General features: G+C 41.3%; 2 protein-coding genes and 1 pseudogene across 2 annotated transcripts in view; 2 read left to right on the forward strand and 1 right to left on the reverse strand.

Annotated features, from left to right (window-relative positions):
• Positions 1–7,203, forward strand: part of SPATS1 (spermatogenesis associated serine rich 1) — a 58,432-nt gene extending 51,229 nt beyond the window's left edge. Inside the window, exons 6-8 of the mRNA XM_055330835.1 lie at positions 305–367; positions 5,768–5,883; positions 6,120–7,203. Of these exons, the coding sequence (XP_055186810.1) occupies positions 305–367; positions 5,768–5,883; positions 6,120–6,148 (208 nt within the window). The 3' untranslated portion in view covers positions 6,149–7,203. The remainder of the gene's footprint in view (positions 1–304; positions 368–5,767; positions 5,884–6,119) is intronic.
• A 3,231-nt stretch (positions 7,204–10,434) lies between these two features.
• LOC129512946 (ORM1-like protein 2) lies at positions 10,435–12,370 on the reverse strand (annotated as a pseudogene).
• A 492-nt stretch (positions 12,371–12,862) lies between these two features.
• The window catches only part of CDC5L (cell division cycle 5 like), a 42,709-nt gene continuing 32,129 nt past the window's right edge, over positions 12,863–23,442 (forward strand). Inside the window, exons 1-5 of the mRNA XM_055330652.1 lie at positions 12,863–13,189; positions 15,484–15,587; positions 16,956–17,117; positions 17,690–17,817; positions 19,467–19,566. Coding sequence (XP_055186627.1) covers positions 13,145–13,189; positions 15,484–15,587; positions 16,956–17,117; positions 17,690–17,817; positions 19,467–19,566 — 539 coding nt within the window. The 5' untranslated portion in view covers positions 12,863–13,144. The remainder of the gene's footprint in view (positions 13,190–15,483; positions 15,588–16,955; positions 17,118–17,689; positions 17,818–19,466; positions 19,567–23,442) is intronic.

Here is a 23,442-nt window from a genome sequence, read left to right on the forward strand (position 1 = left end):
TGTTTATTAGTGACTTCTGTTTGGATTGATGTACACTTGGAACTAAGACTGAACCGACTGAGGAGAAAGGGAGGTTCATTAGGTTAAAAGAAAAGAGTTGGCATATTACATTAATATTTTAAAAAAACTAATCATGTTTGGCTTAAGCATGTTTAGTAAAAATTAAAATAGGAATTATCACCTTTATAGCTTTACAGTTTTGAAGCCCATGGGTGGCCATTAAAACCAGAAAATATGACATTTTATTGAATACAATGATAGAAGTAGAAGCTGTACCAATGTTATGGTTGACTTTTTTTTTCAGAGTGCCTTATGAAAAGAAATATGATACATTTATTCCACTTGAGCCTCTTCCACAAATTCCTACGTGAGTTCTCTCACCATGTTTTATACTAACCGATCTTTACGAAGTTATCAGTTATTTATAATTTTCTCCTATTGAGGAGCTCATAGACACCCAACACAGAGGACCTTTGACACACCAGCAGGGGTGGGGCAGTTTGTATGGAGGGTTTTTGGTGAGACACTTGGAGGGCAAGTACTATGGAGTCTGGCAGCTGGGTTGCCCACGTCTTCAGCTAATACAATGGACAGCCTGCCAGAGGCCCTGTGTTGTGCTAGGTATGCACTATGGGGAGTTTTATTGGAGAAAAAAGACAGGGTCCCTGATTTCTAAAACCTAAGAGCTGTTGGAAAAGAAAGACCCATGCTTAAATGAATGCAGCCAGGGAGGATGGTAGACTTTGAAGAGGCAGAGAAAAACCCATCGGAATAGTCTCATGCTTGGGGGGGAAGTATCATTCCTCTGATCTCATATTTTAAGTTCAGCTCCATTCTGAACCTCAGCTATTTGCCCAAGTAGGGTTTAGACCTAGAAAACGATATGTATCAGTCTAAAAAATTTCACTTTCCAGGGGCGCCTGGGTGGCTCAGTCAGTTAAGCATCTGCCTCTGGCTCAGGTCCTAATCTTGGAATCCCGAGGTGGAGCCCCATATTGGGCTCCCTGATCAGTGGGGAGTCTGCTTCTCCCCTCGCTCTGTTTGTGCTCTCTCTCAAATAAATAAATAAAATCTTTAAAAAGATTATACTCTAAACAACTAGGCAACCTAGAAAAAACTGGATAAATTCCTAGAAACATACAACTTAACAAGACTGAATTATGAGGAAATAAATCTGACCAGGCTAATGACTAGTAAGGAGGTGGAATCAGTATTAGAAACCTGCCAATGAAGTAAAGCACAGAACCAAATGGTTTCACTGGTGAATTCTCTCAAAAGTTAAAGAAGAGTTAATTTCACTCTTTCTCAAGCTCTTCTAAAAAAGTGGAAAAGGGAGAACACTTCCAAACTCATTTGATGAGGTCTGCATTATTCTAATACCAAAACTAGACAAGGACACTACCAGAAACAATAATTACAGGCCAATATCCCTGATGAGCATAGATGAAAAATCCTCTACAAATGATTGGCAAATCAAATTCAACAGTACATTAGAAAGATCATATACCATAATCAAGTGGAATTTATTCCAGAGATGCAAGATGGTCCAATGTCCCTAAGTCAATGAGTGTGACCTACCACACTAACAGAATGAAGGATAAAAATCATTATCATCTCAACAGATTCAGAAAAAGCTTTTGAAAAAACTCGCCAAAATTTCATGGTAAAAACTTTCAACAAACTGGGTACAGAGGGAACATACTTATTCCTCAACACGTAGAGGACTGTTCAAGATCTTCATATATTTAATTTTTCTAGAATATTATCAATTTTTTACATTTTCAAATTTATTTTTTATTCCAAAAAGTCTTATTATTTAAAAAGTTTCAGGGCACTTGGGTGGCTCAGTAATTGAGCATCTGCCTTTGGCTCAGGGCATGATCCTGGGGTCCTGAGATCAAGTCCCATATCAGGCTTTCTGCAGGGGGCCTGCTTCTCCCTCTGCTTGTTTCTGCCTTTCTGTGTGCCTTTCATGAATAAATAAAATCTTTAAAAAATTTTTACCTCTCTTCTTTCACTTATTGTTTTCCCCTTTTCATTTATTTTGTATGTTTGTGCTTTATCCCCCTTTTTCCTCATTAGGTTAGATAGTGGTTTGTTTGTGTATATGTTCTTTTAAAAGCAGCTTTAAAAATTTTAGTATTCTTTTTACATATTGTCTCTTTCTTTGTTTTTAAAACATTAATCTTTGCTTCTATTGTAATGATTTCCTCCTTTCTGCTTATTTTGGTTTATTTTTCTCTGCCTTCTTCTTCCTTTTTATTTTTTTTTATTTTTTATTTTTTTAATTTTTTTTAATTTATTTATGATAGTCACACACAGAGAGAGAAGCAGAGACATAGGCAGAGGGAGAAGCAGGCTCCATGCACCAGGAGCCCGACGTGGGATTCGATCCCGGGTCTCCAGGATCGCGCCCTGGGCCAAAGGCAGGCGCCAAACCGCTGCGCCACCCAGGGATCCCTTCTTCTTCCTTTTTAAAAGTAGACTCCACACCCAGCCTGGAGCCCAATGTGAGGTGCGAACCCATGACCTGAGACCAAGACCTGAGCTGAGATCAAGAGTTGGACACTTAGTCAGTTGAACCACCGAGGCACTCCTCTTTTTTTTTTTTTTTTTGAGTAATCTCTACACCCAGTGTGGGGCTTGAAGTCATGCCCCTGAGATCAAGAGTTGCATGCTCTACCAACTGAGTCAGCAAGATGCCCTTCTTTTTCTATTTTTTGAATGGGATATTTAATTAATTTTTAAATTTTTAAATTTTTCTTAATATCTATACTAAGGGTTATGAAAGTGCCTCAACCACTGCTTTGCTTATATGTTATACATTTTGATGTGAAAGATTATCCATATATATATTATATCTATCTATCTATCTAAATTGTTTTTGAGAGACAGTAGGGGGAAGGGGCAGGGGGAGAGGGAGAGGGAGAGAGAGAATCCCAAGCAGGCTCCATGCCCAGTGCAGAGCCCAACATAGGGTTCAATCCCACGACCCTGAGATTACGACCTGTGCCAAAATCAAGAGTTGGAGACTCAACTGGCTGAGCCACTCAGGCACCCTAGATTATCCTTATTTTTTTGAAGAATTCTGCAGTTTGTGTTGGTCTCTTTCTTTTGGTTAAAACATTACTTGATTTAAAATTTCCAAGTGAAAGAGGTTTTTGATTTTTATTTTGTAATTCATTTTTACTTTTATCATCTAATGACCAGAAAATGTTGTTTTTATTACTTTTATTTTATGAAACTTAACAACTCTTCATTGTGACCTAATACATGTTTAATTTGGGGGTTGTCTCTATATATATTTGAAGGTGGTCTATTTCATCAAGATGCAAAGTTAGATACATACCCAGAAGATTTACTTAAAAAATATTTTATTTATTTATTTATCATGTGCAAGAGAGTGAGAGAGAGTGAGTATGTGAATGGGAAGAAGAGAGAACCTGAAGCAGACTGCACTGAGAGCAGAGCCCAACGTGGGTCTTGATCTCACAACCAGGAGATCATGACCTGAGCTGAACCAAGAGTTGGATGCTTAACTGACTGAGTCACCCAGGTGCCCCAGATTTATCTTTTTGATTAAAATTGTTCATTTGACCTAGCTTGGACTGAAAATGGTTGTGCAAATATTATTATATTTCTGTCTCTATTGTTAACTGTAGCCATTAACATTATAAAAATATCTTCTTTTTAGATAAACTCAAAACAGACTCTTCACTGTAGAGAAGAAACTGGTGGTTACCAGAGGGGAGGTGGGTGGGGTGATGGGTGAAGCAAATCCTGGGGATTGAAGAAGGCACCTGTCATGATGAGCACTGACTAATGTATAGAATTGTTGAATCCCTAAATTATACACCTGAAATGAATATAACCCTGTAAGTTAACTGACTGTAATTAAATTTTTTTAAATCTTCTTTTTCTCATTTAATGCTTTTTGTCCTATATTATACATTGCTGGATATAAAGATTACATCTCTTACTTTGTTTTGTTTGTATATGACTAATATACTTTTACCCATTCTTTTGTTTTTAGATTTTCAAATCACTTTGTTTTAGGTCTGTGTTTTATTTTTTATTTTTAAAAAAGATTTATTTATTTATTTATTTATTTATTTATTTATTTATTTGAGTGAGAGAGAGAGAGAGAGAGACAGAGAGAGGGAGCAGAAGCAAGGGGGAGCAGCAGAGGGAGAAGGTGGCTCCCTGCTCATCAATACAGGGCTTGATCCCAGGACCCTAGGATCATGACCTGAGCTGAAGGCAGACACTCAACCAACTAGCCACCCAGGTGCCCCTAGGTCTGTCTTTTAGACACAGAATTGCACTTTGATTTTATGAGCCACCCTAAATTTTTTTTTTCTTTAATAGGTGAATGGAGGGGCACCTGGGTGGCTCAGTTGGTTAAGTGTCTGAGACTCTTGATTTCAGCTCAGGTCATGATCTCGGGGTTGTGAGATGGAGCCCTACATTAAGCTCCATACTCAATGGGGAGTCTCCTTGAGATTTTCTCTCCCTCTGCCCCTCCCCCCACTCATTTGTGTTTTTTTCTCTCAAAAAAATTAAAAAAAATAGGCGAATTAAGATAATTTGAATTAATGATTTGACATATTTGATTTCAATTCTATCATATTTTGTTACAATTATTATGCGTATTATATTATTTTTACCATGAGTCTTACTGTTTTGATTGCTTCAACAAAAGTTAAAGAAATTATTTGTTTTGATGTTTAGGAAAGCTTGTGGTTTTGTTCCAGTGATTCTTTATGCTAGAATCTTTCTATATTGCCCAAGTAAGATCCTACTGGTCTTACTTGGGCTTCTACTATTGTTCTGTCAGTTTTACATGAGACCCTTACTCCCACCTATTACCCATGTGGTCATCCCCTGTTTCCTGCTTGCAGGGACTTCCTCATCACTAGCAGATTTATTTGGGCATTTTTCCAATCATGGTGCATTTCTCCCTAGATGTATGAAAATTATAGCTGCCAAAAGATGAAATGATTCTTCATCTCTTTTCTCTGACTCATCAGGAGTCACAATTCCTGGTAACTCTTGGAACATACGCAGTGTAGCCCAGCATATGTCCTTTCAAATCTCTACAGACTTGGGAGGAGGCTAAGCGTCTGCATTAGCTGAGGCCGTAACAAAAAAAAAACAAAGCACACTCAGGTAGGATTCTGAAGAGAACGTAATGAAAGGGCTGTTTACAGATGTATAAACAGGTTGAGGGAACTTACATGAAAGGGTGAAACAGTCAGAGGCTCTCTCCAGTGGGAAGCTGTTACCACTCCCAGGTCTGAACAGCAAGAAGAGTGATCTTGTTGCTCAGTGTGGCAGGAGATGGAAAAAGACTTTCTGGAAGAGGTTGTGGCAGTGGAAAATGCAGCCACTGCCAAAACTGGGGTACCTCAGGATATGAATGGGAGTAGAGGAGCTAGGTGAGAAATTCACCCAACTTCTCCTTGCTTTCTGGTCTCCTGCTGGTGCCTCCAGTGGATTAGCCAAGCCCAGATCAAAGGCAGGGGCATATGATGGGTTCAAGGTGATGCAAGTTGCAGGGGTCAGATCTCTGGGCAGAGAAGGGCAGAAAAGAGATCTGACTTTGGGAGAGAGACAAATGCTGAAAACTAACACGGTGTTTTATTTTGTCATCAGTCCTAAATTGGAGGACTTCTTACTTTGGAGGATGTAATTCCTTATGTGCTGAAAGTGTTTGTACATTTTGCATCAGACAAACTCAAACTCAGGTGTTGTTTTCTTCCTACAGCTTGCCTTTCTGGGTGAAGGAGAAGGCCAACAGGCTGAAGAATGAGATAAGAGAGGTTGAGGAGCTCGACAATTGGCAACCAGCATCCCCCTTGATACACAATTTGCTCCCTGCTGGTGGGTTAAAGAACCTTCATAGAATAGTATAAAAACTGAAGGCAAGCCCAGAAGAGGCTTTTGAGAGGCTTTGCAGTAGAGAGGAGAGAAGGCAAAGCCCAGTGGATGGTGTCCTTTACCCCAACGTGGTCCCTTGGGCCGAAATCATGGCCAGGCATTGCTAGTTGAGTGTGTTGGTTGAGCATGGTTAGTCTTGTAATGGAGCACAACCTTTAACTCCATGCCTCTATCCACAGGTTCTTTGGATTCCCCAAGACAATCCTGAACAGAAAGAGGCCCACAGAGCATGCACTGACTGTAGTCTGGAGAGCCTCTTCCAATTGACCACTTCTGTCAGTGTGACTGTTCTAAATCAAATGTTTGACTTTGATGAGTAATCATTGTGCTTTTCTTTTCTTAACTTTGTATTTTGAAAATTTTCAAACTTAAAGTTGTGAGAATCATACAATGAGCAACTACCTACATATCCTTCCCCCAGAATCTACAATTGTTAACATTTGTCAAAATTTGTGCATTCTCTCTCCCTCTCTCTCATTGCTATTATTATTTTGTGGAATTATTTGAGAATGAGTGGCAGATGTCATAACCTTTTACTCCTATAGACTATATACTTTAATATGTATCTCTGAAGGTCAAGGAGATCTCCCAACAGTTGCAATACAAATGCCAAATTCAGGGAACTTAACACTGATGCACTGTTCTACTGGTAGACAGCCTGCCTTCAGTTTTATTCAATTAAATTTAGTTTTTGAAGGATGCTCTCAAATCAATGGTAGAATGCAGGTATGAAACTTTCATTAATTTGGTAAAGTTGTTCTCATTTTATTAATACTATTTGAGATTTTTCTCTCCTATTCATTTGGTACATGTCAGAAAGATGTGAAGGCTGGATCGCCAGTGGTAATTCGTACATTGTCCTGCTACTCCATTCCCTATTTCTGATGGTTTGTTCACACAGCCATGCAGAACGAGAGCTCAGTGAGTACCAGTCCTAAATCTTAGGGCCTTTCATCAATCAGACAAGATGCAAATACTTGGAGAAAAAGATGGGAACAGAAGTCAACTGTATATAGGTGGGCTGTGACCCTCTGTAGTCAAGCCAGTGACTCGGCATTTTCATAGCCAGTCTGCTCTGCCAAGGAGACCCTCTGGTTGGCTAATGGGGGGTGCAGGTCTGGTCTCCTAAAACCTTAAAGTGGAAAGAGAATTGGGGCCCAGACTGACACTCAAAATGCCCAAGACACGAGATATGATTTCTTTCCCTGTCAAAACAATATCTCTAGACATAGCCAGAGTAAATAAAGCAGGTTTAGAACACAGTACATTTGTGCTTTCTTCATACACATCATTGGACCAACTAGCAGAAAACATGGTGGTTATATTGCCAACAACTGTGTCTGACCACTCCTTGGGTTAGCATCAGCATGCCTCTGTGCTGATTCTCTTGCCCCTGGGACACAAAGCTCATCCCCAGCAAAATCCAGAAAAGAAAATAAGACCAAGTAATTAAGAAAGGGAAAGAAAAAAGAAGGCGTCAACAGATGTTCTCAGATACATTCACTCCTGAAAAAAGTTTTTGTGCTTCTATTACTTAAAATATATGAAAAGGTCAATTGCAACCACCCGTGTGGATGGGTAATGGAGAACACAGTGTATATGCAAAAAATGGTTCTGCAGGAATTTCCAGATGGGATTATCTAGGTGGAACAGGAAACTGCTCTCAGAGGGGATTCTGGTGTGTTGGAGGGAAGAAGTCTCTCCAAAGTCCCAGTAAATGTATTAAGCAACTGAAGTACAGTTTTAGAAGATGCATAGCAGCCTCAAAATTTCAAGGAGGTCTATATAATTCCTACATGCTGCTCTAAACTGAAGTAGGTATGATTAAAAAAGAAAGCTATTGAATAATTGACCTCCTGGAGTTACAGGGCCACATTCCGTCTCCTGGAAGTCAGGGTAATTTTTTTATTGGATTTGGGGTTCTCTGTGGGCACATCTCAGTGGCCAGGACTTACTCCATGGCATTGACAAAAGCTGGCAGGTGAGGAGTTCCACTGCTAACTTTGGGCAGGACATAAAGGCATGTGCATGCATCTCTTGGGGAGAGTAATGCATAGACCAAATGGCCAAATGGGAAAAATATGTGGATGACATAGAAGGACTGTCATTCCAGTCCTTCTTTCTAGGCACAAAAATATTGGTTCTTTTAAGATGTGAAAATTCCCTTCACCTCACTTTAGGTTCCATGGTAAATAGCATGGGTGTGCAGGTGTGCATGTGGGTGTGTGCATATGTTCATTTCTTTAAATAACTGCAGCTCACAGGCTTAATAGAAACAGATTGTACATGACATTTCCAAATAAATTCATTAGAGTCACAACTTGGGATGCCTGGGTGGCTCAGTCAGTTAAGTGTCTGCCTTTGGCTCAGGTCCTGTGATGGAGCCCCATGTCGGGCTCTCTGCTCAGTGGGGAGTCTGCATTTCCCTCTGCCCCTCCCCCCGCTCATGCTCTGATGCTATTTCTCTCTCTTTCAAATAAATAAAATCTTAAAAAAAATTAGGGTAACAACTTGGCATTGTACGCAAGGTATTCTAATTTCAGATCCTGAGAAAAATGACAATGGGCTCCTATGGTGGAGGGAATATTCTGTTTAGTGCTAGGGACTCTGAAGTCCAAATAAACTAAATGAAGACAATTCCAATACTGTTAGTATGGTCTCCACACTCTCAGTTATCAAATATTAAGATATTAGGATGCTAATAATTTACATTCCATGCACGATTTACGAATAGTCTGTATCATTCCATTGTCTACATTTCCAATATGAGGTGTCCAGTTTGATTAGACTGTTTCCTTTTGCTCTGAGGCATTTGGCCCTCAGAAGCTGAGCAGATAAAAAAACCTTGTTTATAGGATTTGACTTGCTGAAGTATGTTAGAGCCAGAGCTCCTCCAGATTATGCCAGTGACTGAGAGGCTGAAAATCAGGACAGAGTGATGCCTTGGCCTGAAACTGAGCAATGGGCTTGATGTAGGATGGTCTACTGGCCAGCCTCCCAGTGGGCTCTCGGAAAGGATGTGGGAACCTATGTGGTGTCCTTTCAATGCTGGGGAACTCTAGGAAGGGTTACCCTGGGGGGTGGGGGGCCCCTGCTGACTTGAAGAGTAAACACTGAGCCTCCCCAACCTGGACTTTGTAAGAAATACGTATGTAAAAAGTAAACATTTCTTAATGTGCATGGAAGGACCCAGCCTCCTAGTGTGTGAGAAGCCGAATATGCCAATGACTTGATTTCTAAGGAAATGTGTTTGTCTCCACCAAATATGGGAACTCTACTGGGGCAGCTTTCAGTGGTGATGGTTTGCACGTGGCTCATATCATCTGGTTAGAAATGTGTTCTTTTTTTTGGGTGCAGTGTGGGCTGGAGTAAAAATTGGGGTCCTTTTAGAAAAGGGACAGAATGGACACACGAGTCAAAAAACTGTGTTTTTTTTTGTTTGAAACTCAAATTTAGCTGGGAGTTTGCATTTTTATTTGCAAAATCTGGCAACTTACAGAAGTGGCACAGAGGAGATGGTTTTGAGGTCTAACTAGGAGGTAGAAGTGCAGGGCTCTGAAATGACTTGGATATGGGTGGGAGATGCTATGGGAAAAGGACAAGTGGCCGCAAGGTGGATGGTGGTGCTTTTCCCAGGGCAACATGTGATCTCTTTAGACACTTAGAGAAAGATGCCCTCATGGTGGACACAGTGTGCAGATGCAGTGCCTGGTAAGCAGCGTGCAAGCTAGATTTCAGCTCTCTTTTGTCCCTTGGGCAGTGAACTACTTATACCATTATCTATGACAGCCTGGCACTGTTGACTGAAATAAGGAATGCTGGAGAAGTATAGGCTTTATGGAGGAGCTTAATTTTGGGAAATTGAATTTGAGGAAGCTGTGACACAAGCGGAACTCTTTGGGATGTAGTTGGGTATATGGGTCAGGGGTGTGGTACATGAACGTAGAAAAGTGTCTTGTGAGAAATAAATCCCTAGTCTGTGCCATGTGGATGCAGGGCCTAGCTATAAATGACCTGATCAGAATATTGATTCCAAACCAAGAAATAAGCTAAAAAAGATGAACCTCTGTGGCCTGAGAGAAAACAAAATCTCTTCGGGAACAATTTGCTACCTCAGGACACAGAGGACTCCCTAGAAATAGTGAATATGGACACCTGTGGGAAAAAAATTACAAACTACAACTGGATCCATCACAAAGTATCAGTAGGTGAAACCCAAGCCAATTTAGCATTATGGTATGAATTGCTAGTGTTTAGGGTGTGTGCAATTCCATTTCTACTCAGACATTAGCTTCTTCCTACATTACCTGAGGATTTCTAAATGGAAGGGAGAGGCTTAGGGGTAGCAATCTGGTAAACAGGGCAGGGCTAGAGGTTTTGTCTTGAAATTATATATTTGCAAAATAGCAGTGTTTCTACTGAAATTGTATCTGTTTATTTGGGGAGATGATGAAGATTAGGAGAGTGGCTATCCCCAGCCCCTAATGCCTTAGCGGTGTCACAGGTTCCTCCACCTCCTCCTCCTCCTTCTTCCTTTTGGAAAAAAAAGTATATTATAAGGAAAATACATAGCAAAACAGAGCTGGAAAGTGGTGTGGGTAGAAGACCTAGAAAAAATCACAAAACAAGCTGCTCAGTTACCAAACAAGCTATTTAAACATGGCTTCCTGCTGTGAGGGAGAGTGACTTAGCCCTTATCTTTCCTACCTTTCATGATTCAAAAAAAATCTGCTCTTAGGGCTGGGCCCCAGGAGCCCCATTTTCCAATCTGTTTCTTTCTGGAGTTTGGGAAAGGTTATATAGTTCTCAGGCTTTCAAGATACAGAAGACAATACAGAGAAGGAAAGGATGTTCTAGCCCTTTGGTCCAGTGTTATACCCAGCCCTATTCCTCAGTATTTGTTGATGCCAAAGAGATGAACCCCGTGGAATTGGGGTAACTTAGGCAGCAGTACACTAAGCAATGAGGCTCTGTTGAGGAAGTGAGCAGCATCATACTTGGTGTAGAAGCTGGCCAGGAGGTAAAAAGTACAATAGGAGAGATGCTGAGGAATTTGCGGGAAGAGGTAAATTGGAGCCCGTAGTCCATCTGTTCCCAGTGTGTCAGTAGCCGAGACTTTCCTTGGCCAGGGGTCTCAGAGGGTGTCCCTTTCACCGTATGTAAGAAGACATACATAGCCAAGTTATGGATGACGTTGGTCAGGGTCCAGACAACAGGCATGCTGAAGAAGGGGATGCTGAGTAGAACCACATGCAGCAGTCCCACCAAGATGATGTAGGCCAGCCAGATGCCCTGGCTATTCATCACTTGAGTGTTGGGGTTTACTTCACTGTGTGCCACCCCTACATTCATCCTGCGGGCTTCACCGGCCGGTCCTGTCACAGGCTTCTGACCCTAATTTATCCCTTCCCTGCACACTTTGATGGTAAAAACAAGAAGGGAACTAGAATTTTGATTGTTTTCTTGGCTAAGCAAAGTCGGCCCAGTCAAAGCTGGCGCCTCAGGAAGAAGTGAAAGGTAGAGAAACATGCAACTTACAAACCCTCTTGCTAACATTTCTTGTCACTCCTCTGTAAGCTGGATGGACCTCCAGCTTCTTTTTCCTGGGCCAGAATTTCCCTATGTTTCCTAAATATCAGTAGACATTATAAGAAGAAAGATTTCCAGGGTCAAATTCATTTGGAAATCCTATGTTAAAAAGGAGTGTATTCATTTCCTAGGGCTGCTGTAACGAAATAACAAACTGTGGGACTAACAGTAAGAGAAATTTATCCTCTCGCTGAAAAGGAGGACAGCCTCTTGTGTTCATGGCTACTCGATCTGGTTTTAGACATCCTGGACCTGGCGTGATGTTGCATTTTCTGAATCCTTAAGTGAGACATGCAGTCTGCACATTCAAGGGTGCAGCGGAGGACATTTGACAGGACTGCTCTGTCCCGGTGAGGCAGGTCGCACGATGCATGCTCCAAGGGGGCACGATTTACATCCTAGACATGGTGGATCTCACTCTCTTGTGGTATATCTCTTGTTTTCAAAACACCAGTATTTTGTGACAATTTCCCAGCAAGTGTTCATAAAGCTCCTTGGAGAAGCACCGTTTTCCCGTTGGTACAGAGGTTTACATAGAGGGTAAAAGGTGGTCCTGAGAGGGAAGGAGAAGCCATCATCATGCACCCTTGTAATGTTAGATCTAGAAATGGCTCTTGAGAGAGGACCGGTCTAATTCTGATTTGTTAGGAATCTTGCTTACAGATAATAATAATAATAAAAAAAACCCAACTCCAAAATGGCTAACTTTTCAGATGAGGATACTGAGATTCAGCAAGGTTATTACCCAAGTTGATGAGAGAGCCAAGATTCCAATCCGACCCGAGTTTGTCTGAATACCAGTGCCCACCAACGGCAACTCACATGGACTGAACAGCGACGTACGAACAACACTGACAAGATAGTTTTGCAGGTTTCTGGGATAATCGCCGATCATCTGGGGTTGTCCTTCTTATAACAACAGCTGCCACTTTTGGGGGGCAGGAATGTCTCAGACACTGGGCTGGCGAGGTTTATGATCTCATTTAATCCTTAGGAAGGACAGCCCTATGAGGTTGCTGCACTAGTATCTCTATTTTACGGATTAAAAAGCTTCGGCTTAAGCTAGCTCCTTTTCCTGAGTATTCTGCGAATAAAGTCCTATTAGTTAAATGCCTAATAAAGCGCTAAATTAATAAATGAAAAAAAAATAATAAACGAACAAAGCTCTTCCTAGAACATCTGGGCTATTTCTGCACCCGTGATGTCCCCTCGCTTCGCCACTAGGTGACGTCACGATCAATCCCACCGCCCCCTTCCCTGCGAAGAGCCACCCGCGATATCTCGCGAGAGCCGTGCTTTCCTCCAACCTGTTTCGGGCATGCGCGCGGCGTAGGGGCGCTTTAGTCAGAGGGGTTTGACGGCGTTCTGTCGGTCTTTCAAGGCTGGAGCTTTAACAAGGCACTTATTCCTTTCAGGAACCGCATTCTCGCGAGACTTGCTACACCGCTCCCCCTATCCGCACCGCCCCCCCACCCCGCCTTGCGCCTGCGCACATCTCTTCAAACCAGAAGGTCGCGCTTGGAGGAAGTGGCGGCTTTAGGTCCCGTGGCCGCAGCGCCGTTACTACTTCTGTGAAGCTCCTCTCGGCCGCTTGCCGAGACACCCCGCAGCCAAGATGCCTCGAATTATGATCAAGGGGGGCGTGTGGAGGAATACCGAGGTAAGTCCCCTTTTCCCGCCGTCCGCTGCCCTCCGCCCCCTTCGGCAGTTTGTGCGCAGGCGCGCGGAGGTCCCGGAGGCGAGAAGGATGCCCTGCGGGGTCTGCGCGGGGACGGGCCCGCGGGGCGCCCCTCGGGGTCCTAGTCCGGTGTCCGGCCCTGCGCCGCCGGAGCGCCCCGAGGACGGGGACTGTGATCCAACCACTTGACGTGCGAGGCACTCGTTAGGCCCTTAGTGAATGTTTTTGTTGAATTGAGGACGCGCCCCAGTCCTGGAGGAACTCGCCGAGTGCAGGGGGCGGGGTAGGACCTCCGCGAGAGCCGGTCCTCCGTGCTCCGGCACAGCCCCGGCTCGGTGCCTCTCTGACAACTCACGTAAAGGGAAGTGCTGTGGCCGCAACTTCACGGACTTCCTTGCAGGGGGTTGGCAGCTTGAGTGCCCGGTTCAGAGCCCGTTTGCGCCCGCAGCTCTCTTGTCACCTGTTCCTAAGGCAGGACTTGTGCGTCCTCACGACGGATCCCCAGGCCTGTGCCTTCCTGTCGCTCCGCCTCAGCTAGGATAAGAAGCCAGAGAGGACAGACTGCCCGCAGGAGTTATTTGCTTCCAGGACTGCAACGGAGGATGCCGATGGCTAGCCGGAGGGCTGTAGGGAAGGAGTAAAATAACGAACAGGATTTTGGTGCAGTTTGTGTCCAGAGTGCGCTGGATTTGTCAGTTTCCTGAGCACATCGTATCTTTTTAGGCATCGTGTCTTTCTACTTCTCGTGCCTTCCTGAAATGTCCTCACACTGCTTGACGTGTTTCTAACTATCCTTCAGAACCAGTTCAGAAACTATTGGAATTTTTGCCCAATCACTCTGTAAAAATGAGTTACACCCCCCGTCGTCCCATGGCACCTCCTTCATCCACTTGGTATAGAATGGTTTGCCTTTTTGCAAGCATCAGTCTTCTGTGTGATGCTGATAAATTTCTTAAGCTCTCAGAGCCTCAGTTTTCTGATGGAAATAAGAATTATTTTGAAGATGAAACGAGTCAACATATAGAGCAATCTGGCACACAGTAGTCTTTGAGTTAGGTGCTAGTTGATAACTGCTAGCTGATACTGCTTTCCCCTAGGAAACAGCACTGCAAGAGGACCCCTAGAACCTAGGATAGTAACCAACATGAAATAGATTGTTTGGCAAGAGATGAATCTAGTAGGGTGGGTAACTGCTGTATGTACTCGGTTGAAGATGTGTTTAAGTCTAGCAGTGTTGTAACAAAGTTACACATAGTGACAACCTTGTCTCACAGCCTGCACGGAGGAAACCAGGCTGTTTAAATTGGAAGAGAGAGGACTTCTGGGGGAGAGACAGATGTACAAAATCAAATAACAGCAGGATTCCTGTAGAGTGGCCAAAGCCCTGCAGTCTAAAAATCTCTGATGATGGGGTGGGGTGGGGGGAGTGTGGGGTGTGTGTGGAATGGGGTGGAATGGAATGGCTCCTGTATGAGGCATGTATCTAAAGTTCAGTGTGGAAAAAAGCCTCAAGTAAAATGCCCCAAGTGCGCACTCTTCTTGGTGTCTGTGGCTTACCTTTCTGGACTCCCCTGGAATTGGTGAATTCCATATCAGAATGGGTGCCCTGATGAAACAGTAACTAGAGCCTGGAGGAAGAGCTGACTGGTACAGCAGAGAAGAAATACTTAATTCTTAGGTTAGACCTGAAATGTGGACTTTTGGGTCGAAGCAGGGGTTATGGGACTGGAGAGAAAATGACCTTTGTAAATTGGAGTGGAGAATGGATTCACCAGAGTCTTGACTTGCTTCTTGAGGGCTGGATGAGGTCTATTTCATTCTCTTTTCCTCAGTATACAAGTCCTGGTGTAAGGTAGGTGTTTAAGAAATGTTTTTTGAATGAATGAATAAATGATTGAGCTGTATCCTTTTGAGGATGATGACACCCAAACACAGGAGTGTACTTTTTGTTAATCACTGCCAAGTAGGGTTTCTCACATTGGGCTGTACTCCCTAGTTTATTGGGGGTGGGGATGGGGTTGTGTATAAAGAGGGGTAGGATGTCCTTCTGAGGGATTTCTTCTGAAGTTTTTGCATTTTGCCAATTCTAGCTTGTTTATTATTATAATAAATGAAGTTTTGTACCTTTTCCCCCCAAAACGTAGGGTGTGTGTATGTGTATGTTTATGACTTTCTCTTTCTCCCTACCAATACTGTCAGAGTTAATTTAAATTTTGTCTTTTCTCACTTGGAATTTTATGATTGAATATATTGTTTTTCTTTGACAATTTTTTTAGGATGAAATTCTGAAAGCAGCAGTAATGAAATATGGAAAAAACCAGTGGTCTAGGATTGCCTCATTGCTGCATAGAAAATCAGCAAAGCAGTGCAAAGCCAGATGGTATGTACCACTTAATGAGTGGAAAACAGAAAGCGACCTTAATTATGATGAGGAAAATGTCAGTTCTTTGAACCTTGCCAAAGAAAGCAGGCAATGTGATATAACAGAAAGTATGGTGTGGGAGATGGGAATTTAGATTTAAGCCTTAGCTGTCACTTGCTTCCTGTGTGATCTTAGACAAACCATTTTTCTATCTCCTCTTTCCTGTCCCCAAATGGGGATAGTAATACTTGGCCCTAACTTATAGAGATATGAGATTCAAAAGAGTTAATGTGCTTGAGAGTGTTTTGGGAGGCTTAAAATAAATTTACTTTTAGTACTGATGGACCCCAGTTTATAAATGGATCATGTTCCAGAAATTTATAAGTTGATTTAGAACTTACTTTCCCAAAGAAATTAACGATAAATAATGGTTAATTTTTTAGGCTAGCTCACAGTTACTTGAGTTTCCTTATTAATGCAGTTGAAATACTGTATGTTTGCTACCTCAGAATATAACTTAACCGAACACTGCATCTGTGGTGTTCCCTTTTAAGTCACAGACAGGATAGTGTAAACATTAAGCTTATGGCATGAATGATCTGGTGCCAGCCTTGACCCATGTGGTGCTAGGATCATATTTTGGATTGTATGAGAGTGACTTAATTTCCTAGGCACCTGGGTGGGAGAAAGGATCAGAATGTAGAGATTGAATCCCAAAGAGGAAGATGGTTGTCAGCCTGAAGTTTTGATTTTTGCTTCTCTTAGTGGAGCTTAGCTCCTGCCCCAGTATTTAGTAAGGCTTATATCTTATTTGCCAGCTGAATAGACTGGATAGAAAAGGTGGGTTGGGTGGCATGATAGGAGAGGATGGCATAGTAGTTCTACTTAAATTTAAAAACTCCAAATAAAGCATGTGATGTTGGAAACCAGTTAATGAGTGTAAGTCATACGTTTGAAGTAAGCCAAGGTGTTGTGGAAACTGTATCAAAGTATGAGACAGTGCTATGAAAACTAGAAACACAAAATATGTGAGGTGTTACTGTCTTAATTCAGATAATTTCAAAACCTCTAATAAAGTATAAAATAAAAACATTTGATAGTTGAGAAAGAAGGCATATGATCATGTTTCGTTTAGGTTACCTTTTTCAAGCATTACTAGTCTTGCATAATTAAAGTATAGTAGAATTTAGTGATTTAGGGAATATTGAATGGGATAAAGTTAACCAAATAATGAATAATCGGTTGTGAAAGAAGAACAGCTTTCATAATCAAAGGCTGAGAGTTAGCTTGTGTTTTTCAGACACTAGAGGTTAGTATATCTAATGTGTAAATAGGATATTCATGCTAGAGGACCGAATAGTGTGTAAAATGGTATCTTTTTAATAGGTATGAGTGGCTGGATCCAAGCATTAAGAAAACAGAGTGGTCCAGAGAAGAAGAAGAAAAACTCTTGCATTTGGCCAAGTTGATGCCAACTCAGTGGAGGACTATTGCGCCAATCATCGGAAGAACAGCTGCCCAGTGCTTGGAACACTATGAGTTTCTTTTGTAAGTCAGTTTCCAAAAGTAGTATTAAAATGTGTGTATATTTCCTGAAGGAGGCCAATAAACTTTTAGCACTGTTCTGTCTTTAAACATACAGTTGCAGATCTGAGTAAAGGCAAAGGAACTAAAGCTATGGAATTATATACTCTTAAGTCTCATGTGGTTGATTGAAATTATATACTTCTTATATAGTTTTTAAAAGAATAAATATATACATTTTATATATTTATTCTGGAAAATCGAGGAAAAAATTGTAAAAACAAATAATCACCCATACTCAAAAGAGAGGTAACTGGGATATCCTGAGTCTTTACTAAAAGTTTTTATTTGTAAATCTTTCCTGTATTTGCGATTAAGGAGCTTCTTGGATTGTATTTTATAGTGAAAAGAAACACTCATTGAAATGAGAATTTTAATACCATCTCTCTCAGGTGAAGCAATAGTAGAATCACTTTATTTTGTGAATGCCCATCTGTTGGGTTTTTGAAAGAAGAGAGTGCCAGTGCTAGAAAACCTGGTATAGCTAAGACTGAATGATAGGATAGTGTGACTAACTTTTCTGGGCCTTTTTCTAGGGATAAAGCTGCACAGAGAGACAACGAAGAGGAAACAACAGATGATCCACGAAAACTTAAACCTGGAGAAATAGATCCAAATCCAGAAACAAAACCAGCGCGGCCTGATCCAATTGATATGGATGAGGGTGAGTGAGTGTATGCTCCTGAAGAATTTATTTTTTATTTTGATTTTTCAATTCATGTAATAAATTAAGCAGTGTAATGCTACTGGACAGATTTCCTTTTTTTTTTTTTTCTTTCTTTCTTTTTTTTTTTTTCTGGGTAGATTTCCTAAAGGCTAGTGGTAAGCCATTGAGGGAGTCTGTTTTCTCTTTCCTGTTCGATGGGGAGAGGTGGTGGCGGCAAGACAGGATTTGGGGTTCTTGTCCAATTAACTTTTTTGACTTCAGGCGGGTAATTTAATCTTTGTGGAAAGACAGCACTACAGTATTATGAGGGAGACTCAGGATCCCTTTTTCAGATACTGAATCAAGAATCAAAGGAACTGTATTTTAGTCTTATGTCTGCCTCTTACTACCTCTTTGACCTTAGGCAAGTCATATAATCTTTCTGAGATTTGATTCTCTTTCTTGCCAGATAGAGAATAATAAGTTATCTTACCCTACAGGGTTGTTGTGATGCATTCAGTGGATATTTGTTAAGATTTAAAAATTTTAAAGTTTAAAGGTAGTGATTTCCACCTGCATAATGATCATTTGGTGAACTTTTATTTTTTTATTATTATTTTTATTTATTTTTAAGATTGATTTTATTTGAGAGAGAGTGACTGAGAGAGATTAGGAGCAAGGCAGAGAGGGAGAAGCAGACTCCCTGCTGAATAGGGAGCCCGATGTGGGGCTCGATCCCAGGACCCTGAGATTATGACCCAGGCTGAGGGCAGATGCTTAACTGACTGAGCCACCCAGGTACCCCCATTTGGTGAACTTTTAAAAACATAGGTACCAGGGCCTCCCCAGGAGTTCAGAGTCAGTAAGCTGGAGTCGGGAGGGGGTAATTCTGGAATTTTGAGTATTTTTTTTTAAAGTTCTCTTGTGATTCCACTGGACAGCCTTACGTAGGAGTTGCTTTAAGGCATCAGTAATTAAATCTGTTTTACTCTAGGAGCCATGGAAATGTATTAGAAGAGAGAAATAGTTCTGAGGGAAAAAGTGTAACTAATGGAGATTATAAATTTCTTTGTAATTAAATAGTAGGTTTTTTTTTTTTTTTTAAAAGAATTTATTTGAGAGAAAGAACCCATGCATGAGCAGTGGGGAGAGGCAGAGGGAGAGGAGAAGCAGACTCCCCACTGAGCAGAGAGCCGGTTGCAGGGCTCAATCCCAGGACCCTGGGATCATGACCTGAGCCAAAGGCAGATGCTTAACTGACTAAGCAATGCAGGTACCCCAAATAGTAGTTTTTATGATAGTTTTTCATGATTGGTGCTGTGCCAGTTGATGATAATGAAGAATATAATTATATGATAAATATGCTTTGCCTATTATATTTTACTTGGTTCTTCTCCATATTCTTGTGAAATAGTACTTCTTTTATTTTTATAGATGATAAACATGGTCAGGGAGAGTAAATTAACCAGGGTCACATAGCTAGCAAGTACTGGGCTTCGTTTTTAACTTTGGTTTTTCTGACTTCAAAACTCAGGCTATTTCCATTATATAACACCATATAATGGTTACATTTATGGTTTTTCTCTTCTTAAGCAGTACAGTTTGTCTCTCACATACCTTGTTTCTGTTGGAGAACTTAGTTTTTTTTTTTCTCTATATTCTTGTAGATGAACTTGAGATGCTTTCTGAAGCTAGAGCCCGCCTGGCAAATACTCAGGGAAAGAAAGCCAAGAGGAAAGCAAGAGAGAAACAATTGGAAGAAGCAAGGTATGGTTGTTTCCATCCATAGTTGAACAATTAGTCTGTGTATCCTTAGGCCCAGTAAACCTGACTTATCAACTCTATTGGGTGAGTAATAATTAGTGGTCCAATTCCAATTCTGCTAATATTCTTTAGTTACTTTATGCTTTGGAAAATTTTCTTGAAGTTTATTTTTTTAGTAATCTCTATACCCAGCATGGGGCTTGAACCCATAACCCCAAGATGAAGAGTTGCATGCTTCTCTGACTGAGTCAGTTAGGCACCTCTATACTTTGGAAAAGTCTTTTTTTTACCCCTGTTGTAGAATAGATACAGGAAAAAAATGTGTTTAAAAAGATGTTGTAAGAAGTAAAAGATGTAGGCAGAGGTAACGCTCAGATAGTCATTTGATATATTAGATTTGTTCTGTTAACTAACATATGAGAGCTTCATTTGTTCTAGCCGTCTTGGAATCACATGGCTAGAGGACACACAAGGCTATGTGACTTTTGCATGACTGCCACTTCATCTTCTCAATTACTGTTATGCAGGCACTGGCTGTGAAATAGGAAGCTTGGCTGATGGAGGAGTTTGTGAGCCTTGAACCAAATTTTAGACTCTCCTAGAAATTTTCATTTCAAAAGTGAGTGGAATTAAGTATTGCTGCCTGCTCCAGGTTTTCTCCACTTTTCCCTTCCATTATTGTTTTGGTTAGATCTAGGATTGACATAATTTCTAATGGCCCAGAAACCAAGGTAAAGCAGGTAAAAGGATAATCTCAATTGTATAAGAGCTTCTTATTAGCTTTAGAAGTTCAGGCATTGGGATAACCTCCTCAGCCTACACAGCTGCCCTTTTTGCTCCCCACATGGGGAAGTGCTTCCTGACCTGATGACTAGTGTGTTGTTGGTTTCCCCACTAATGACTTTGAAGTGCCAGATCCTGGGATGGAGGATTCTTTCATGCTTGAGGGTGCTTGTTGGCATAATTGGCCAGTCTATAGGCCAAAATAGTTACTTAAGGGTGGGAGGGTATGAATGGCCTGGAATAGCAAACAAACCAAGAGGAGTTGCTCGATTTTCTGCCCAGTTTTAGTCATTTTTCTCTCTTGTATACTACTTAAGGTTAAGTAATGTGAGTAGGGTTGAAAAAAATTCACTTTTCCATTCATGTTTGGAGACCAAATATTTTGAGCTTTTTCACCATGTAGATTGGACCAAGGATGCTTCTCTCTGAGTATAACTTGTATTGCTTGCTTTAAATACTGTTTGACAGATTTAAATTTACTCTGTACTATCTCAGATTTCTTGTAGAGTCTATACATCTTTTTTTTTTTTATTTTTTAAAGATTTTATTTATTTATTCATGAGAGACAGAGACAGAAACACAGGCAGAGGGAGACGTGAGACTTGATCCCGAGACTCCAGGGCCACACCCTGGGCCGAAGGCAGGCGCCAAACCACTGAGCCATCCAGGGATCCCCCAAGTCTGTACATCTTAATAATTTGTATATGTATTTTAGAATAGGTTGGTTTGTGTGCAAAATACATTGCAGGCCTATTTCCTTTAATGCTAAATTACAGATCTGTTTTAAAGCTTTTTATTGGTTATGAAAGTAATATACTTTTCCTCTTGTGTTGTGCTATTTATTTTCTCTTGGGGGAGGGGTCGACATGATGCTATTATATACCTTGGTTATATTTACTTAACATTTTATTGTAAAGGTTTTCTGATGTAATTTTTTTTCTCTGATGTAATTTGAAGTCTTTATGTCCTGTATTTAAAGAATGAAATTACTGTACTTTGTAAATACGTCCTTGCAGACCTTTCTTTCAGTGCAGGGGTACATTTAGGTGTTACATACACAGTAAATTTGTATAAAATTGGGTCATATTGTATATGCTGTTTTGATGAGAACTTAGTTGTTAATTTTATTGGAGTTCCCTTGTAAGCCATGAAATTCTTTTGCTGATTTCAAGATTTCCTCCTTGCCTTTGGCTTTTATCATTTTTAGCATGATGTTTCTGTTTGCCGACATTTTTAGGTTTTTCTGACTTGGGAGTTTGTTGAGCATTCTGGATGTGTAGGTTCAGTAAGTTTGTGAATTTTCAGGCATTATTTCTTTGAATATTTTATTCTCCTTTTCTTCTCTCTTTTTTAGTATTCTTTTTGTGCATATATTGGTGCACTTAATGATGCCCCACATTGCCGTGAGGCTCTTTTCTGATTTCTTTTTCTGTGGCTCATATAATCTTAACCCATCTCTCCGTAAGTCTGCTAATTCCTCTCTTGGTTCACATCTATTGTATTGGTGAGTCCCTGTGGTGAAGTTTTCATTTTAGCTTTATACCTTTCAACTCCACATTTTCTGTTTGGCTAAGTTATTTCTCTATTCTGTGCAACATTTTCATCATACCTCCTGCAGTTTCTTTTTGTTTTTTGAATATATTTATAATGGCTCTGTTGAAGTCTGTCTGCTAAATCTGACATCTGGTTGCTCTCACTGGCAGTTTCTGTTGCCACCTTTTTTTTCCTGGTATATGGGTCATGCTTTCCTGTTTCTTTGTATGTCTCAAGGCTTTTGTTGGGAACTGGACACTTTATATGATATATTGTAGCAATTCTGGGTGCTATGTTCTCGCCATCCCCAATTTGTTATTGTTAACTTGCTTGTTTGTTTAGTGACTGGAGTATTTTAGTGAAGTTTTTTCTCTCCCCTCAGAAATGCCTCTCTCTGATACTGCTCCTCATAGAGAGTGAGGCTTAGCTATGCCCACAGTCACCGTGGAATGGTGGGATGATGTCGTTTTGACCATACTTTTCTTTGACATCTTTTTCCCTGGCTACACTGTTTTTAAACTCTGCTGATTGCTGTATTGTTCAACAGTGTCATGGGGCATAAATTGCTCCACAAACTGATCCAGTTACATTTGGGCTCCTTTGAAAAGGAGTAGTTTCTGAGGTCAGTCTTTGGTATTTGTTTGGACCTCAGGAAGGCCCTCCCATTTTTTTCTTTGTTTTTTTCTTTGGCAAACTGGAGTTACCTACAGTTTAGCCTGTACTTTCCAGTGATTTTTGTCAGTTTCTTCCCAGTTACCTTTTACAAGTTCCACTGTTTTTGACAGTGTCCTGAAGCTTGAACATTTCTCCATACTCTGTGGCGCATAAAAGTCGGTTTCTTTTGGGGGAGATTTGGAGTTCTGTGTTCTACCCCTGGGCTCTGGTATGTTTGTCTCTGATATGCCCCCTGTAGGAACTGAGTGCTCGGTGTGTGCAGCAGTACCAGGTCTCCTTGACTTGCTTCTCCTAGTGTAGAAGCCTCATCCCACAAGCTGGGGCAAGGGCTCTTGGAACCCCAATATTCTGAGCAGCGTTGTGCTCGAGGTAGAGCCTCTGTCTGGGCAGAAGAAGGAAGTGGCCCTGGTTCTGGGCAGCTCTTGTTGAAATTTAGCCTCTGCAATAGGATCCTGGAGGCAGGATGAGAATTGCTGATGTTCTGCCCCTCCTGGAATGAAAGCCCTCCTGTTGGGAACTGGACTGGGGAGAGAACCTTGTGGTTTTGACTGCATCAATGTGGAGTAGAGTTTCTATCTATGAGAGCTGAGTGGGGGGGGTAAGAAGAGAAAGTGGGTCTTTTATTTATTTATTTTTTTAAAGAGTTTATTTATTTACTCAGGAGAGAGAGAGAGAGAGAGAGAGGCAGAGACACAGGCAGAGAGAGAAGCAGGCTCCACGTAGGGAGCGCGACGTGGGACTTGATCTCGGGACTCCAGGATCACGGCCTGGGCTGAAGGCGTGCGCTAAACCGCTGAGCCGCCCAGGCATCCCCGAAAGTGGGTCTTAATTCAGACACCATAGCCTCTCACTTCTTTTAACCAAATTTTACTAGATTTGTATCTGGGG

Source organism: Nyctereutes procyonoides, unplaced genomic scaffold (genome assembly GCF_905146905.1).
Source record: "Nyctereutes procyonoides isolate TBG_1078 unplaced genomic scaffold, NYPRO_anot_genome, whole genome shotgun sequence".
Taxonomy (NCBI): domain Eukaryota; kingdom Metazoa; phylum Chordata; class Mammalia; order Carnivora; family Canidae; genus Nyctereutes; species Nyctereutes procyonoides.